This window comes from Pinus tabuliformis, chromosome 5_2 (assembly GCF_031772625.1).
Source record: "Pinus tabuliformis cultivar Carrire ecotype Pingquan chromosome 5_2, CPIR1, whole genome shotgun sequence".
Lineage (NCBI taxonomy): Eukaryota > Viridiplantae > Streptophyta > Pinopsida > Pinales > Pinaceae > Pinus > Pinus tabuliformis.
Genome location: NC_142306.1, coordinates 84,112,167 through 84,131,882, shown reverse-complemented (window position 1 = coordinate 84,131,882; position 19,716 = coordinate 84,112,167). Strand labels below are relative to the sequence as shown.

General features: G+C 37.0%; 1 protein-coding gene across 1 annotated transcript in view; it reads left to right on the top strand.

Moving 5' to 3' along the window:
• The first annotated feature begins 940 nt into the window (after positions 1-940).
• The window catches only part of LOC149157650 (uncharacterized), a 37,790-nt gene continuing 19,014 nt past the window's right edge, over positions 941-19,716 (top strand). The window contains exons 1-6 of the mRNA XM_089437651.1: positions 941-1,181; positions 1,262-1,469; positions 2,823-3,060; positions 3,951-4,021; positions 17,866-17,943; positions 18,048-18,135. Of these exons, the coding sequence (XP_089293777.1) occupies positions 1,080-1,181; positions 1,262-1,469; positions 2,823-3,060; positions 3,951-4,021; positions 17,866-17,943; positions 18,048-18,135 (785 nt within the window). The 5' untranslated portion in view covers positions 941-1,079. The remainder of the gene's footprint in view (positions 1,182-1,261; positions 1,470-2,822; positions 3,061-3,950; positions 4,022-17,865; positions 17,944-18,047; positions 18,136-19,716) is intronic.

The following is a 19,716-nucleotide window of genomic DNA, read 5'->3' as shown; positions in this document are numbered from 1 at the left end:
TGACTAGAAACTAACCATAATGACTACATCCATACTTTTTGTAAAAAAGAAGTTTGAGTGGTTACATGAAAGAAGTGAATTCCTCCCCACCTAAGTTCAAGTCTCATAAATGACATGTTAGCCATTTAGAAGAAAATGACCACATTGTATTATCATAGCTTAGGTTTCTCATATATATATATATATATATATATATATATATATATAATTTTTTTTTTTAGTTTTTCTTTTTTCAAATTAGGCTTGGTAGACATTTCATGGTTGGAGCCAACCCTAATGTTGGTTGGAAGAATGATTTACCCAATTATCAGATATTGCCACTAAAATTGTGAGGATTGGTCGAACCTAGACACTTTGTGGAACAATCTTTATACCCATAACAAGCTCCCACCTTCAACCCCTCTTGACAAAGTTTGAACTTATAATTTGATGGGACTAAACCCCACACAAATCAACTTACCTATATCTTATATATTGGAGATTAGAGAGAATGCCAAATACTCACATATACTAGCACAACCATATACTTTAAAATGTTGATAATAGTTGATAGTAATCAAGATATTTATGTGCCATTCATATTTATGAGAATTTATAACGTAAAATAAAAAGAGTAAAAGTAAAAACCGTTGAGAAACCCTTGATTTCATCCATTATATGGTATATAAAACCAAAAACATTCTCATATTATTAAATCTAAACCATCCATAATATTCTATTTCTTTAAAATATTATTTTTTAACCTATGGGGTTAAAAATTTAACGGCTAAATGAATATTGATACGAAACTTAATACTTACCTAGTTCACAAATACCTAGTTAATGAATATTTATACGACTTAATACTTATCTAGTTAACATATACCTAAAAAGTATCCTACCTTTATACATGAAAAGGTACATTTTGAGATTTAAATGATAAATACACGGGAAACAAGCTAGCCGTTGGTAAATCCTTTCGAGCAGTGCCAAGTACCCTATTGTTAAAACCCGCAAGTGTTTCCACTTCAGTCTCCGCTCCATTATAGATTCAGTAGTTTCTCTCAGAAGTAAAGCTGTTTCTGTGTGTTTGTACGAGAATGGGGAAATCAAAGTCGTGCAAGATTGAGGAAAAATGCATACCCCTTTCCCCTAACAATGCCTATGAATCTCTGCGCATGGCCAGGATTGCTGAGAACCAGGTATTTCGACTCTCGTTTTTTTCCCTTGTTGTTTCATGTATTTTCAGAGCGATAATAGGTTTGCTTCTCTCTCTTTAAAGGCTCGCATGGCAGAGTTGGGAGTCCAAAAGCAAGCAGGAGACCTGAAAGCATTCTTCAAGGTTACCAAATCCCCGCGCAAATACAAAACCCACTCTGCTCAGAAATCGGTCCTGGAATGCACTCCCATTCGCCGGTCAGAGCGTCTGAAAAGCAGAACTCCTTCCACCCCAAATTCTGAATCCAAAAACCTTCAACCGCCTTCATCAGGTACTACCATTTTGACACTTCCTCCTTTCAAAATAAGCCAAAGGAAAATATTTTTTGAATTCAAGAAAATAAATATACTGCTGGAATGAACAGATTTTTAGTTTTGGAAACGAATACAGTTGAATGCCCACTTATTCTTCACACCATCTTTAGGTTGCAATCTTCACATCGTTTTCCTTGCTGTTCCTTCCTATCTTATTTTTCTTTCATTTCTTTGGGTGGGGTGGAGTGATCAGAGTCCGCAATCGCAAAGAACATATTATTATAGATGCCAGGTCGAGGGGTAACTACTCCACCAAAATCACCCATGGCCTCAGGTTTATCTGTTTGACACTCATACCATCTGGGCAAGGCTGGGCAGGGCAGGGCAGAGCACTGCTAGTATGGAATTTTTATGTACTGTCATGTATGCTATTTTGTTAAATCTATTAGTAAACAACCAGTATAGATTTATTTTAATCGTGGATTTAGCCAGTGGGATTAGATTTTTCCATTTTGAGAGATTTAATATTTCTGAGTGTAAGTTTAATATATTGTGATTAGTTATATATATATCTATATATATAATTTTTCATTATTTAAATTGTATTATTAATTCAATTATTCGAAATTTTATTGATCATTTGAATTTTGCAGATTACATAGTTTGAACTCTCAATTCCAACCAATTATTATTGAATTTTAGAATCTGACAAATATAAAATGGAAAGGACATTTAACATATTTTAACCAGTAATTAATTTTTTACCTTCAATTACTTCTTATTTTTGGATATTAAAATATTTTATCAAGTATCATGAATATTGATATAGTTTATATAAATTTTATATTGAAATATTTTTAAGTAGTGTAATAACTATATATTTTCTCACATTAAAAAATGAAAATGTATTTTTTTTTTTTAAATTAGTTTATGTTTCTTTAAACTTTATATAAATTATGTTATTTTATGTGAATATCAAAATATTTTATTTATGGTGAACTAAATATTTTTATCCATATAAATATTTTTTTCTTTTTCAATTACTTTATATTTTTCTAAATTTTATACTTTATATAAATTATATTATTTTATATAAATATCAAAATATTTTATTTAGAGTGAGCTAAATATTTTTAAGTAATACTAACTAAAAACAATTAAACACAATAAATTAGAATTCTTAATAATCTATAAAACTTTTAATTAAAACTGACTAAACATATATATATTAATTTTTATTTTGTGTTATAATCAACATTATTTTATTTCTTTTATTCTAGCCTGCAACTGAACCATAAAATACCCAAAGTACCCATAATTTTTCATATCATCATAATTATTTGATTTCTGATGATTGGAATGTATGACAGATACCAAAATAAAACGTTTATTTGAGTCAGAGGATGAGACGAGTCCCAAGAGCACAAGAAATTTGGCACGTTATAACTGCAAGGAAAATGGTCAGAGAAGACCCGCAAATGCGCCGTTACCCAAATGTTCCCAGGCTACTTTGCAGCTCTCGCCGGATTTATTGGCCCAGCGCTGTAACAGCAAAAACAGAGGGAGCATTTATGACTCCATTTTGGGAATTTGCTGCCATTTTTGCAGGTATTGATTCTTGTTGCATCGTTTTTACTCATATGGATACAGAAAAGAAAAGAGGTAACTCATCACATTGTTTTCTTCTCCATTGTTACACACCAGGTTTAAATGGGCCTGGATATTGGTCATTTCTTTGCAATTGAAACCCTATCAAAGCCCCCATAGAATGATCGAGAGAACGCATAATGCACAGCCTGAAAAACTTTGAACACAGGACTATGCTGTGTTACAGTATAATTATAAATATTCAAGATTGTCTGTACAGACTAGTAACACTTCAATCTTATGTTCAACTGTTGTGTTGAAGTAGCTGATAGCTTCTTGTTTATTACATCTTATCTTTCCCTTTGACGCACGCACCAAGGCACAATTTCTGTATTTATTGCAGAGAACCACATTAAAGTAACAGGAAAATATCTCTCAATCTGATATCACGGTAGATTTTTAGCATTTTGTCTCAGCTGAATTTCCACAAGAAAAACCCATCTTATGTGAATTAATTAAACTAATTGCTATCAGCCTTTTCCTACTATATTCCTCCATGCGGTTTTTCTTAATAATATCCATTTACAAGCAACTTATACAAAAACATCCCTATTGTTCAAGTGTCGTGTTCCTTGCTATAAATTCATATTCTTCCCGAATCAGAGTGCATGCCTTGTAAACCAGGTAATTTTAACTTAAGCCCATGGAGTGGTGTGTCTAGTGGATTAGTTGCAGTTATAACAATGCTGTAACCATTTTATGGTTTATTCAGATAAAGTAAAAGGTCCAAATGTCAACACTGAACTGTATGTGAATAAGAGAAAGATGGCATCCATTGTCTTGAGAGCTATAGGCTCAACGTGCTTTGTATTTGTTACCTTAGTTGTTAAATCTGCCCTCGTTATGTTCAGGCAGAAGAAACTCTGTGGGGAAGAAGATTGTGAACGCTGTGGTGATCGGGATGCTACAAAGGCTTGCTTAGGTATATTTACTTTTTCTCCATTCATGATCATTTCATGAGGTCGTGAAATAACACATTGTGAGTATTTAGTGCATGGGCATATATTTCTTTTACCAGGATTTTCTTTAGTTATCACTTAGATGCAAATAGTAATGTGTCTTTTTCATTTTCCAAATCGTGTTGCTTTCAGTTTGGAAAAGCATTATAGCTATCCTATTTGGAGGAGCAGATTAAATTATTAATCTGCGATGGTCAATCTAATGTCTTCTTCATAAACTGATATTCTGTTTTCAACTTTCTTCAGTGATTTGTTCTTGGTTGTTCAAGACAGAAACGATGTCAGAGTAACAGCTTCTTGCAATTTGCTTTAAAGCACATATTTGTGCATGTCATCCATTTCATGATATGTTAGGTAGAAACTAGAAACACAGTTGACCTTAACTGACATACATTTTAGTTTTTTGTTCTGCATCTTCACACAAAAAATCAAGTGCATATTATTGTCAGACATTTTTTTAAAGTTTAGAAGACTATGTTAGTGGTTGTGGGAACTGTTTTTAAGTGCTATAGCAGTTTTTAGCTGTCTGTGATGGGATATCTAATTTCTTTAGCTTGAGAAACTGATATTCTGTTTTCAGCTGTTCAAGACAGTAACGGTGTCAAGATTAGCAACTGTTTGCATTTAGTAAGGGTATGCATGTATGTATGGGGGGATGAAAAGGATCTCACCTATGAAAATGGAAAGGATGTATCGATGTGAAAAGTTCGATTTTGACTATGGCAATTAGGGACTACAGGCGGCAACTCACACACAACACAGTCTGGTGTCTCATTAGAAGTCCCATTTCTTTTGGAACTACATGGACACAACTTCATAGCTTCTTCGCTAGAGAGCAGCTCAGAGGGCACGAGTGGGAAATAAATGCTCTTACAAACTGATATTGGTAAGGTTTAATCAACAACCCTGTCGAAGCGAAGGGTTTGAAAAGAGAGCCGGACAATCCGATCCATCCTAGTGAAGAGTGCCCTGATGATTGTATTGCACGCAACCATCATATCAAGGTTCTGTACAAGGATAGTTTTGTTGTTGAAATTCTGAATTCTTCTGCTTGGATTGCCATTTTGATTTGTGATGCCAAGGTTCCCTATAAAAGTTGAATTCTGCTTTCGGGTCTCAATTTGTTCAGGTCATTGGTCCCAAATAGCCAAGCAGTTTTGGTTCATTGAGGTTATTCACAGGTTTGAGATCCACAAAGGCATTTGATTTATGTGCTGGATAGCATGCAATGTTTATGGGTGTCTAGATGTGTATAGGAAATGAGGTTTCAATACCTGCACGAAATGTGTAGAGTCTTAAGAAAGCAGCATTCTGTTTTAACTTTTTACCTTTAGCAGTTTCCAGCTGACTGTGATGGGATTTCTAATTTCTTTAGCTTGAGAAACTGATATTCTGTTTTCACCTTTCTTGAGTCCTTATTTTCAGCTGTTCAAGATAGTAATGGTGTTAGAGTAGCAACTGCTTGCATTTACCTTAAATCATATCCAGGTTCCCTACTAGGGTAAAATTGTGGTTGAAATTCTGAATTCTTCTGCTTTGGATTGACATTTTGTTTTATGATGTCAAGGTTCCCTACAAAAGTTGAATTTTGCTTCAAGGTCTCAACACGTTAATTTGTTGAGGTAATGGGGCCCATATAACCAAGCAGTTTTGGTTCTTTTGACACCTAGTCATGGGGATTGGGTGAATACTTGTAAGTAATGTAAATAGTAAATAATGGAAAATGAAGAGTCATCCTGAGGTGAAACCCAAGAGTCACCTCACTATATAACCATGAATAATCTTAATGAATAAGCACAATTGATTTGAGGAGTTACCTCCTGGCCTGACATGGTATTAGAGCCAGCTCCATTTTTGGCATTCCAGTCTGCCCTTGTACCCTTTTGCCATTTTTCTCTTCAGAAATATTTCTTGCCATCCATAACCCCGGTGTACCAAATCTCTGCGTGAAAGTTGTGAAGTATTGAATGCTGGTGCATTGAAGTTGGAGGCGCTGTCTAGTATATCTCCGTTGTTACATTATTCGACTCCACAGTCCATACAGTCCTAGTTTTTTTATGTTACATTGTACGTTGCTTCCATAGTTGATTCCCCACTGCGCATCATACGCTGTCCCAAACATAGTCAACTCCCCACTGCGCAACAAATGCTGAGTTTGGTCCCTCGACTGTGATCCCACAGCATACTCGGCCTCCATATGCAATGGTCACCAACCTGCTCTCGGTTTGTGGTCATACAGTTACAATACCTCCCTCCACAGTGATACAACTCGAGTTGGCTCCCTCCCATACCATTGTTGGCTCATAGTGCAATTGCCCATATTATGTGACAACCACTCCTCCAACAACGGAACCCAATCCTGGTTCATAATCCGCACCCCGGTTCATAATTCCACACATTGGCCTGTGACCCTCTACACCTGCGCAACACCTTACAACTTGGACACCTCGACTCCTACACAACCCTCCCACTTGGCTTCCTGTTCTTAAATCCTTGAAACCACCATCCATTCCCGCTACTTTTGTAATACCTCCCCACTGTAATACCTTTCAGTGTGTAGCGGAATTGGTATTTTCAATGCATGGAGGACTATGTTGCAGGACTGAGTTGCGATACTCCTTTTTTCTAAAGACTGGTTGAAATCTTCTCTTTGGACTGAATGGTATGTTGAATGAGTTTTCATGCTTCTTTTTAAAAGACTAGACGATATATATTGAATGACAAAGGTGTGAAATTGTTGTATGGTGAATGTATTGGTTGGCATATAGTGTGAATGTGCATTGTTATATATTGGATGGTACATATATAATACATGATCTTTGAAGACTGCATATTTCTGGATAATATAGGTGATGATTTTTTGGAGACATAGCCATTGAATTTTATTACAAATACATCAACATTTTTGTGCAACCACTAAAATGTTTTGAGGCCAAATCAAATTTTTATGATGCATTCACTAATTTCTATTGTGGGAGTGGTTCTCATTGGCAAGGAGAACTATCCTGAGTGGTCTCGGAAGTTCAAACACACTCTCATTTTTAATGAGCTATGGAAAGGAGTTTGTGTTCGAGAAGGAGACAATGAACCGGCAAAGCCTACCTTAGACAAGGATTTCGCCATTTGGGAAAACAAGAACAACAAGGCCTATGCCTTGATTGCAACATCTATAAATGAAGAGGTGAGTCGCCATATTTCACAATTTTCAAATGCTTTTGAAGCCTTACAAAAATTGAAGGAACTCTATGACTCTCACTCTGCGCTTGAAGTTGTCCAACTGATGATTAAATTTTTCAACGTTGAATTACAAAGTCATGATTCTCTTGCCCTTGCATCAGAAGTAAAATATATTATGCATGATATCAAAGTCACTAATGTTGAACTAGACATTCCTTTGATAGCTTTTGTCAAGGCACTTTATCCCACCTATTCAAATTATCTTGAGTCATTGCAAGCAAATGGAAACCTTAAATAAATTACCTTTGACTCCCTTGTGAATAAATTTGTTGAGAGAGAGAAAGCTTTTGGGAAGAAGACAACTCCTCAGTCTTTTGAAGAAGCTGTGTGTCTTGCACATAGAGAGAAGAATCATGCTCAAGATTCTTCCAGAGGAAGAGGTGGTCGAAGAGGAAGAGGAAGAAGAAATTTCAGAGGCAAGGATGGCATACGTTGCAATAGAGATGGATCACATGATGCATCCACATGCAAATTGCCTTGGGATAGAATTGAGCAGGAAACAGATCAACCCAAATGTAAAACCAATGACAAAGAGAAAGGTAAAGCACCTGAATCCGCTCACTATGTTGTGGCACATTGTAATATTGGAGTAAATGAAGACTTGTTTAATGCTTCACTTGCTTCTTGGAAAAATGATTGGTTGCTTGATTCAGGAGCAACTTGCCACATGACTTTTAGAAAAGATATTTTTGAAGAATTTACTAACAATGTTGATGGAGCAGTATACTTTGTAGACAAATCAAAACTCAAGCCATTAAGGCTTGGCACAATCAGGCTCAAATTGCCTAGTCTTCCAGACTTTCTTTTGTTGGAATTGCTAAGTCTAATTGTTAGAAACCCTTCATGTACTTTTCTGATTTATTTCTGCCTACTTGTTTTGATTAATTAACAAGTTATTTACCATGTAAATATTGAAAATAAATACAAGTACATGCTCCACACATTACAGATCATCAACTAAAGGAAACAAAACAAGCACACAAGTGACACTGTTGTTTTTGGATCAATGTCCCCGGAAAAACCCAATGCAGGAAAACCAGTGCAACTATCTGAGGGTTTTAATTATTAAGCAATTTCAAAATACAATTTGGGTGCCAAAACCGGCTCATCCAACAGATAGTACCTCTTAGTCGGAGACAAATGTTCTGGTTGAAACCCCAGATAAACACTCTGATAGCTCCCAACTCCAATCTGCCCCACGAAAACCCCAACGTCAGCCTCTAGGGACTGCGTCAGCCCTTTCTAGCCCAACGTCTGCCCAACGTCACCCTAGCTCGCCCTGCGTCAGCCTCTGGAGGCACTGCGTCAGCCCTTAGAGCCTTTGTGTCACCCACGCTGGCTCTCTGAGGCACTGCGCAACTCCTGGTTGGCTCTGCGTGAACCTCTAGTTGGCTCAACGTCCCTCTCTCCCGGCTTCTGCGCTAATCCTCCTGGTACTATCTCTGCCTCTCTGCTTTTGTATTCACTGCCCCTTAGCTGCAACTCTGATCACTCTTTCGACTTTCTCAGCAAACCCTGCCCCAGAAAATCGAAATCTTGATCAACTCGGTGTGTTCTCCAAGTGACCCTCAAGCCTCCTCTTATACTTTTCTCATTGATAAATCAACGACTAAGATTAACTCTGGCTTGATCCATGACTTTTGGACCCTTCTAACACAATTTTATATTAATTCACATTAATATTTTATTTTCCCTAAGTTTAGACTTAGGGACTCCATTAAAAATATTAATTATTTTAATATCTCTCAAACTGTTTAGAATCTGCCCAAACCATTTCTGGGTATTGGAGATCTCATGTGCTTTAGCCTCTCCATTAAAAATGTTAATTATTTTAATATCTCTCAAACTGTTTAGAATCTGCCCAAACCATTTCTGGGTATTGGAGATCTCATGTGCTTTAGCCTCTCCACCAATTTTCGTGGCTAGAGCACATCCGATGCTACCCCAAATCAACATCTTTTGCATAATGTTTTATATCTCCCACAACTAAGGAGAAACTTGTTGTCCTTGGTCCACATCCGCCAGGAAGGACACTCCATTCATATGTTTGGTGGCAAGGTTGAGGTGAGAAAAGCGTCAGATCACTCACTTGTCATGACGGGGATATAAGAAGAAAGGCTTCTCAAGCTCCAAGGTACCTCTGCTCGTGCACAAAATTTCTCATACAATTCTCATTATGATGAAGGTACATTTCCATCAAGTCAATTATGGCATGCTAGATTTGGACATTTGAACTAGGACAACCTTCGCTTGTTGAAGAAAAATGGTGTTACTGGTTTGCCTACAATTCTTAGGAAACTTAAGCAATGTGATGCTTGCATTCTAGGAAAGCATAGAAAACAATTTTTTTTTTCTGATTCACATTCTAGAGCACATAGAAAACTTGAACTCATTCATTCAGATTTATGCGGTCCAATGCTTGTTCCTTCTGCAAATGGAAATAAATATATGGTGACATTTATTGATGACTACACCATAATGTGTTGGGTTTATTTATTGAAGAACAAATTTGATGCACAATCTCCTATTGGCTCTATTCGCACTGATAATGGAAAATAATACACTTCAAATGAATTTGAAAACTATCTTCGCCAGCATGGGATCAAACATCAAACAACTGTGCCTTATAATCCCCAACAGAATTGAGTAGATGAAAGAATGAATAGGACAATCTTAAATATGGTACTTTCCATGATGTTTTTCAAAAATGTAAAATTGATGTTTTGCGTTGATATAATTCTATGTGCTGTATATGTAAAGAATAGATGTCCATCTAATGCTATTAGAAACAAGACTCCTTATGAAACATTCCTTCGGTAAAGCATCTCAGGGTCTTTGGTTCTGCCCGTTATGCCTTGATACCAAAAGTACATAGAAACAAACTTGGTGCAAAGAGTTGTAAGTGTATCTTCTTGGGGTATTCAAATACCTGCAAAGCATAACGTCTCTATGATGAAGTTAATAAAAAGTTTGTTTTATCTAGAGATGTAATCTTTCTTGAATCTTCCAAAGCTGATAATGTTGTTGAGCAGTGTTGCAAAAATCGTGATAACATCAAAAAATCCCGACTTTTTCATTTCACCGATAAAATCGTCCGATTACTACGCATTTTTTTCTTCAAAAAAAATCGTTGAAAAAATCGCGATTCGATGGAAAATAATTGCCAGGCTCTCGTACAACGAGTTTTATAAGGGAAAAATGATTTTTTTTGTCATTTTGAACAGACAACGGCATGGTTTGAGAGCTGAGGAGGAGGAAGCTCGAAGATTTTAGCATCCCAAGTAAGAAAACTTTGTCTTTGGATCAAATTTTTTTGGAAAATCGTGGATTCCAGGTATGGGCACCAAATTTGGCCATTTTCTTTTGGTTTTTTTTTTTTTTTTTTTTTTTTTTTTGTTTTTTTTTGTTTTTGCTTGGGTTTCTATAACCCATTGATTATCAATGATTTTTGAGTGGATTTTGATGGTGTTTTTTTTTTTTTTTTTTTTTTCATTTTTGTTGCATAGAGTGGAGAGAATTCATTTTGGATTGAGTTGAAGTTTTTTTGTTTGTTTGTCAAAAATTCAATGTGTTGTGTCATGTATGTAATTTTTTTTAAAATTTTTTGTAACTTGCAATTCTTATTGTGCCATAAGTTCAACTTCAAAGTTCAAAGTTCAAATTTCATCTTACATTAAAACTCAAGAGTTCAACCAAGTTACAAACATGCCAAGCAAATTGGACCGTCTGTGGGAATTTGGTGAATTTGATGGAGGGTTTGATAGATTGAACTTGTCTTGCAAGTTGTGTGGGCAACATATATTGGGGGGGTTTATAGATTGAAGTATCACCTTGCACAAATTCTTAGACATGATGTAGGACCTTGCAACAAGACAAATGCGGAAATCAGCCGAAGAGCCATGAGATCATTGGAAGAATTAGGCAAGAGAAAGTGGCCAAAATAGATCTACAGAAACAACTAGCAGGGAAGGTGTTAGGAGGTGAATATGGAAGTGGCGTTAGTTCTATTTCAACATCAATGTCTACAACCAACCCTATAGCTGCCTCATCATTTTTTGTTCCTAGAACCACACCTGGTTCACAACCATCTATCACTTCAATGCTTAAAAAAAATGAGAAAGAACAAGCTGACAAGTTGTTGGGCAAGTTTCTCCTTTAGAGTGATATTCTTTTCAGTGTTGCAAGGAATAATCCATTTTTCCAGCCTGCTGTTGGTGCTATTGCAATTGTTGGCCCAGGGTACAAAATCCCTTCTTGTGATGACTTTAGAGGCCGCATTCTTCAAGATGAAAAGGTTGATTGCACCAAAAGATTGGAGGAGTTTAGAGCATCATGGGCACGAACAGGATGCACTGTGATGTCAGATGGTTGGGCCGACCAAAAGGGGAGAATCCTTATAAACTTCTTGGCTAGTTGTCCCAAGGGGACAATGTTTATGCAATCTGTTGATGCATTTTCACATATCAAAGATACAAAATTATTATGTGATTTGCTGGATGTGTTTATTTTGGAGGTGGGTGCAAAACATGTTGTCCAAGTCATAATGGACAATGCTGCAAATTATGTTGCTGCTGGCAGGATGCTTATGGAGAGGCATCCTACTTTATTTTAGACACCTTGTGCTGCACATTGTATTGATTTGATGTTGGAGGACATAAGAAAAATTTCCTTTGTCAAAGATATTGTTGACTCATCAAAAAGCATTACAAAATTTATAAATAATCATGCATCTGTGCTTAGCTTGATGAGAAAATTCACTAACAACAAGGAGTTGGTGTGCCCACCATTGCACGGTTTGCCATCAGTTTCATATCTCTTCAATCCCTCTTGAATTCTATGTGGGATGTGAAGAGAATGTTTCTTTTAGAGGAGTGGCGTGCTTTGACAGTGAGCCGCAAACCAGAGGGAGAGGCCATATGCATATTAGTTTCATACCAGGAAGACTTCTGGGTGGGAGTGCAGGAGGTGTGCATCGTTACTGAACCTTTGGTAAAGGTTCTTTGATTAGTTGATGGTGAGACGCCTGCAATGGGCTATTTGTATAAGGCCATGGACAGGGCCAAAGAATCCCTTCAGGCCTACTATGATGATAAGGGAAATGAGGGGTTTCAGAAAAAACTCCTCCTATGGGAAGTGATTGATGAACGATGGAACAACGCACTCCATCGTCCCATTCATGGTGCAGGGATCTACCTGAACCCCACATTTTCTTACCCATGTGGGTTCTTATTTGATGCTGAGATCATGGATGGATTCTTAACCTGTGTTCAGAGGATGGTGCGATCTCTAGCAAAACGTGCAAAAATCTCCAAAGAAATGGAGAATACAAGATGAAGGTGGCACATTTGGCTTTGAGACGACTGTAACTGATAGGAAGACTACAATGCCAGGTATTTTCAAATTTGATTGTCTCTTCAAGCTCATAACTTCATACTTCGCTTCAACTTTCAAATTTCATTTTTTTCTTATGTTTATCTTATTTGTTTTTTTGTTGTAGATGCATGGTGGACTCGCTATGGTGCTAGAGTACCCCATCCGCGAAAGCTTGCCATTTGAATTCTCAGCTAAACATGTAGCTCCTCAGGATGCGAGTGCAACTGGAGTGTATTTGAAAAAATACGCAACAAGAAGCGCAACATGTTAAACTTAAACCTTAAAATATTCCAAATTTCCAATTAATTTTTTGAATTCATTAAATAATATTTTTTTTTTATAATTATTATTTTATGATCTTTGTACAGGTTGGAGACCAAGCGACTTAATGACATGGTCTACGTCTACTACAATCTTTGATCGTGGGTGAAGCAATTTGAGAGGATACCTGATATGGAGGCCATCTCATTGGATGGGATTGACACCACTGCTGCATGGAGGGTTGAGGCTGAGAGGCCTCTCGTGGAGTCTGTCGATGATTGGTTAGAGCAGGAGGTAGTGGAAGGCATAGAGGGGGAGGAGGAGGAGGAGGAGGAGGAGCAACAGGAGGAGGAGGTGACACCACCTACCCAAGCTACCCCTGCCACCAGTAGAGGACGTGGTCTACCTCCTATCGCTCCTAGTTCTTCAGCTTCTAGAGCACAACAGATTCCTCTGCCAACTCCACCGACATCTACATCTAGAAGGAAAGGGAAAGCTATTGCATTTTATCGCAAGAGGGGCAAAGGAAATCAATAGTATTAGTTATTTGGTTCATTTCATTGTATATGACATTATGACTCATGATATGAGATACATTATTATATTTTTTGTTGATATTTTGAAGCTGAGTTGGGACTCAAGAGTCAGGACTTACTATTCAGTAGATGATTCCATGTTATGTGTGATGTAGCACTAAAAATGATATTACACATATTACACATCTTATATATTAGTTCTTTTATCATATTTATGTGTCAATGTATTTATTTTATGTTGTAGATGCTCTAGATATTAAAAAAATTGAAAAAATGAATATTTTTGTATTTTATGATTTATTTTATTTTATATTTTATATTTTATTTTTTTAATTTTTATATATATATATATATATATATATATATATTTTTTTTTTTTCTCCGATTTTTTCCCCTCGTCGACTTAATCCTGATAACGGTTTACGCAACATTGTTGTTGAGCGGCAACTTGATCGCTTGGATAGATTTAGACATGCAAAATCATTTCAAGAATTTGATACTGGATCAATCTGTGGAATCTTCTTCTGAAGCACTCTCTCCCCCCACATGAAACTCCAACCACTGATGATACTTTGAGTGATGTGATTGACAGAATTGGGAGACTCAATCTTGCTTCAGTCCCAATTCAATCAATTGAGCAGCCTAGACCATCTCAGAAAGGTCCCCCAAAGTGGCCGACAAAGACACTTGAAAGTGTTCATCTTCATGAAGTTGGAAAGACAAGAACAAGAAATTCAACCAAGCAAAATGGAGGTGATGTAGATGATTCTAATTCCCCTGTTGATATGGATGTTTCTTATGATTGTGAACTGAATTTGTCTACATATTTTGAACCAACTTCATTCAAAGAAGTCGCTTCTCATGATGAATGGAAAGAAGCGATGCAAAAGGAGTATGATGCCTTGATAAAGAATGACACTTAGAAGCTGGTTGATCCTCCATTGGGAACCAAAGCAATTGGCTGCAAGTGGGTCTACAAGAACAAGTATAAAGCTGATGGCTCACTTGACAAGCACAAAGCCAAGCTTGTGGCAAAAGGTTTTGCACAGAAGGAAGGGGTCGATTATGAGGAGACTTTTGCCCCACAACAAAATGGGCTACCATCCGGACACTCTTTGCCCTAGCAGCTCAAAACGGTTGGAAAGACCATCAAATGGATGTAAAAACTGCTTCCTTGAATGGAGATTTTAAAGAGAATGTTTTTATGTCCCAGCCTGAAGGATTTGTTGTGAAGGGACATGAACATAAAGTATGCAAACTTGTGAAATCCTTGTATGGTCTCAAGCAAGCACCGCAAGCTTGGTATGAAAAATTAACTGAGCATCTTCTGAAACTTAACTTCAAGCATTATGATCTTGATGATGCAACTTTGTTTGTCAAAAAAGTTGGCAAAACAGTTGTATATCTTATGGTATATGTAGATGATCTTTTGATGACAGGGAACAATGAGAGCTACGTTGCATCCATAAAGAAGGAATTGAGGAAAGTTTTTGAAATGACTGACTTGGGCTATGTTCACTACTATCTTGGTATTAAAGTAACTCAACATCCGAAGTCTATATTCCTTTCTCTAACTACTCCAATGGATCAAAACTTAAAGTTCGCATCCATTGAAGGAAAAGAATTTGATGCAACAAAGTATAGACAACTTGTAGGAAGTGTCAACTGCCTAACTACTATGGTACTACCAGACCAGACATTTCGTTTACTGTTGGAATTCTCTCCAGGTTTATGCAAAAGCCTTGTGAGAGACATTGGTCTGTTGCAAAAAGAGTCCTAATGTACTTGAAGGGAACTCAAGACTCTGGACTCAAGTATACGCAGGTGGGCGACTTCAGCAACCAACTTGATTGGATACTCTGATTCAGACTTCGATGGAGACAAAGAAACTGGGGTATCTACTTCTCGTTATGCTATGAGTCTTGGATCAAAAGTTGTATCCTGGAGATCACACAAACAATCAGTTCCAACAGATTCCACAACAGAGGCAAAATATGTGGTAGCAGCTGAGGCAACAAAAGAAATTGTGTGGCTCAGGAAAATTCTGGAAGATTTGCAGGTAAAACAAGTACATTCAACTCCACTCATGATTGACAACACCTTTGCAATAAAGTTGGCCAAGAACCCAAAGTTCCATGATCGAACGAAGCACATCAATAAAAAATACCATCTGATTCGACATCATGTTGAGGCCAAGACAATCCATCTACGCCATTGTTCCACTAATGAGCAGATTGCAGACATCTTCACCAAAGCGCTTGGAAGAGAAAAGCTTGAAAGATTCAGAACGATGTTTGGACTCACCAACATCCCTTTAGATTAAAGGGGGGGAATGTTGACACCTAATCATGGGGATTGGTTGAACACTAGTAAATAATGTAAATAGTAAATAATGAAAAACGAAGAGTCATCGAGAGGTGAAACCCAAGAGTCACTCCCTCATCTATATAACCATCAATAATCTTAATGAATAAGCATAATTGATTTGAAGAGTTACCTCCTGGCCTGACAGGTTCATTGAGGTTAGTCACAGGTTTGAGATAAAACAACACCTCGAGACATGGAGGTGTTGCTTTATCTTGGGGTCAACAATAATATCCTGGTTTAGTAGGAAGTAGATTTCCATGGAGGGAGGTTGGGTATGTTAGACTCGAGGTGTTTCTTTATCTTGGGATCAACAACAATACCCTGGTTTAGCAGGAAGCGGACTTCCATGGCACTTAGCTTAGTGGCGACAGAATACATGGTAGCCAGTACTGCTAGGTGTGAGGCCACCTGTCTTCACAAGTTACTTGTAAGATTGTTTGATCAAGAGTTGGACCCCACATTCATTTATTGTGATAATCCGAGTTGTATCAAACTCTCTTATACTTCAATTTTCATAAGAGGTCCAAGAACATAAAGATTGGGTATCACTTCATATCGTAGAGCGTTCAGAAGGGGGTAGTGAAGCCCCAAATCAGCAGGTAGCTGATATTGTGGCCAAGCTCTTAGTAGAAAGGAAGTTTGAAGCATTCAGAGACAGACTTGGGTTGGTCAATAATTCCTTCCTTGTTAAGAGGGCGTGTTGAGAAATGTAGCCCGAGCAAGAACTTGCACAGGTTCAGTGTGAACGTGCAGGAAGGACCACCATGAAAGGTGATCACTAATTCTATCTTGTAATTTCATTTAGAAAGAAGTGAAAGTTTAATGCTTTGAAATCAGCTAGTCTTAGGAATCTAAGTGAATGTTCTAGAAGTTCTAGAACATTAGTGACTTGGATTGAGGAGATTTAGTTATACTCTCTCAAAGCATAAATAGGACAAGATAGGAGAGATCTCATACACATTAGAAGGGAGCAAGAGGGATGAAGGAAGGAAGAGTGCATCAGGAAGAGTGGAGCAGATCAGCTAAAAGAGATTTGCAGGCTGTACAAGCTGTACCACTGTTGTAGCTGTCCTTTTCGTATGCAGAGGCCGTACAGTCTCATATATATGTGATTTAATGACCATACGGCTCCTGGTTTTAAGCAGGCTGCAGTGGTCACCTTGTAAGATTTGATCAAAGGTATGCAAATCTGATTTGAAGGAGAAATCCGTGTATGTGTTTATTTCTTTTTCTGTTCATTTTTCAACAGTTGTGTGATTGATGCAATTAAGTTGTCGCTGTTAAGTAAATCTGTTTTGAGTTAATTAATAAGAGAATATCACGACAGCAGTTACCTAGGCTTGAAAAATTTGCAGTCATATCCTTATTTAGTTGATCTTTTTGTATCAAGCTTTCTAATTTGTCCCCTCATATTTGTTTCACAGGTCTCCCCTTTGGTCTTTAGGATGTTACTAGAATTTTTCATTCACCTCTCTTTCTTTCAGATGTATTTGTCAAACTATCTAACTAGTGCATGACATTGTTCGTGCATATTTTCAATTACATCAAAGTTAGGCTTGTAATGCATAGCGAACAATTAGTTTTGTTCCAATAATCATCAAATTCATGACTTCCATATAAAGGATGCTTTAAATGCCTTCCACTATTTCCAAATCTGTGGAGGGAGCTATCAAATGGCAGTTTTCAAATTATTGGAATGTCAGTTGTAGAGTTTATATTTGGGACGGTATTTCTAGGGTAAAGTAGTATACTTTGTTTTATACTACTGCATTGTATGGTGACTTATTCTTGGTTGTGTTGTTTTCAGAGGAGAGTTATCTGTCTTGGATGTAAGCCCTTGATAAAGTTCTTTTGTTTTCAAATTTGTCCACAAATCTGTGTTGGTTTTGTATAGGAGTTCTAGTGTCACCTATTATGCTATAAATGTTAAAACTTTCACTTGTATTCTTTATACTAATAAGTCTGCACCTCAATCAAACAAAAGGTATTGAAAGGCTTATTTTGATCTTTAAATGTGATGTTAATTATGACAGGCAAAACAGATTGCTCAATATGCCATTCTAGTACCGGTGTGTTATGTCGAGCCTGTTTGAAAGTGCGTTATGGGGAAGGTATCATAGAAATCATATTAATATTCTAATATGTTGTTTTTATTAGTTTTTAAGACTTTTTGTTAAGTACATGTCTACAATTCTTAGAAGATGATTAATTACAGATATTGAGGTGGTGAGGGAAAATAAGAATTGGATGTGTCCTCATTGCTCGGAGGAGAAAGGCATTAATCCATACTGGATTTGTAACAGGTACTATAATTTAAAGTGTGGCTTTCTTTTGCAATCTTATCATTTGTTCATAATCTTGGTTTTATATATGGTTAAATTAAGAGTTAAAGTTTCTGTGCTTAAGATATAATTGTGTACAAGGAGCATGTTTGTACTTTGTAGTATGAAAAATTTGATGATTTTTGAAAACAAATATAATTTACATTCTAAATAGCAGAGATGCATACAGGTTTTGAATTCAACTATCTAGTACTAATGAATGCAGAATAATACTGTTCATGAAGCTCGTATATTAAAGCATGACTCTATGTTATTAGTTAGATGTTAGAAGATCTAGTGCATGGTTATCAAACTGATAACAAGAAGTCTCTTCATATTAGAAGCATGGATATTTTAGGCAATATCAGCATTTACATACTGTCTAAAGTATGCTTCATAGGCTCCTAGATCAAAAGGGAAAGAAGAATAAGAGGATGAACGATACATAGATAAACAGTTATGGTGTGGTAACACCTACCAATCCAGCCATGATCTGACATCATCATTCCACAGGTCCTTCTAAAGGAAGATGCTCTGCTTGCTTGATTGATACTTGAGGAATTCAGCAAGATATTGTCCCTGGTCCTTCCAACACCAAATTGGGTGGAAATCTAGGTCCCAACTGCATCTACCACCTTAGAAATATCATTTCAGGTACTTAGCCACAAACTTCCAAGTGGTCCACATGCTCTTGAAAATAATAGAACCATTGAATTGAAACAAATGAGCAGTGGAAGTAATGTCACACAAGCCCTGAATCTTGTGAATATGTTGTGCCTGCAAGATCTTGTACCTCAATAGCATCTGCCAAGGTGCGGAGCAGAAGATAAGATCCCTCCAGAGGACTTGCTTAAGTTGAATGTTCAAAACTAGGCCCAATTTGCAGAGATTGGTATTGGATCTGTTGTAAGCCAATCCAGAACTACGATACAAAGAAATTTTATTCCTTTCTGCATCAAAAGTGTCCTTTGGCTCCAGTTTTGAATGCCATGTGGTTTTCTTCAGATTCATAAAGAAGATGTGTTCAAAGATTCCATAGTTTATGGCCTTTACTTATCCTATAAATGGCAAGTTTTAGAGACTCACAACAAAATCTTGTTCAGTCAAAAGTGGCTTTACAGATGACCACTGTCTGATCTGTTGTAAAATGGATGCTCTTGAGCCATTTTTGTGGGACTGTCAGATAGACAGAGGCTGTTGGCAGCATGTTCAAGCTTAAGTTGCCTTCTATCTTCCAGGGGACTATTCATTGGAGTGCCAAACTGAACTGTTGGGTGACTCTAAACAGCTAATTGTTGAAAAGTAGCAAGTGAAGGTCTTCTTGACTTGTGCCTTAGTCAAGAAGGACCTTGAGTTGTTCTTCTTTAGCATGCACTAGTCCCTAAAAATTAGGACGAGTTCCTAAAAATCAGGACGAGTTCATGAAGCAGTTTGACTTATGCGCTGGAGTGGAAGGCTTAGTTTGTTGTCTTCTAATGTGAGCTATAATTGGGAAAAAGACAAGTGAAGAGTCTCAAGTTCTAAATTGAGACTAGATGAGTTACGAGTCAGTTAACTCATCAA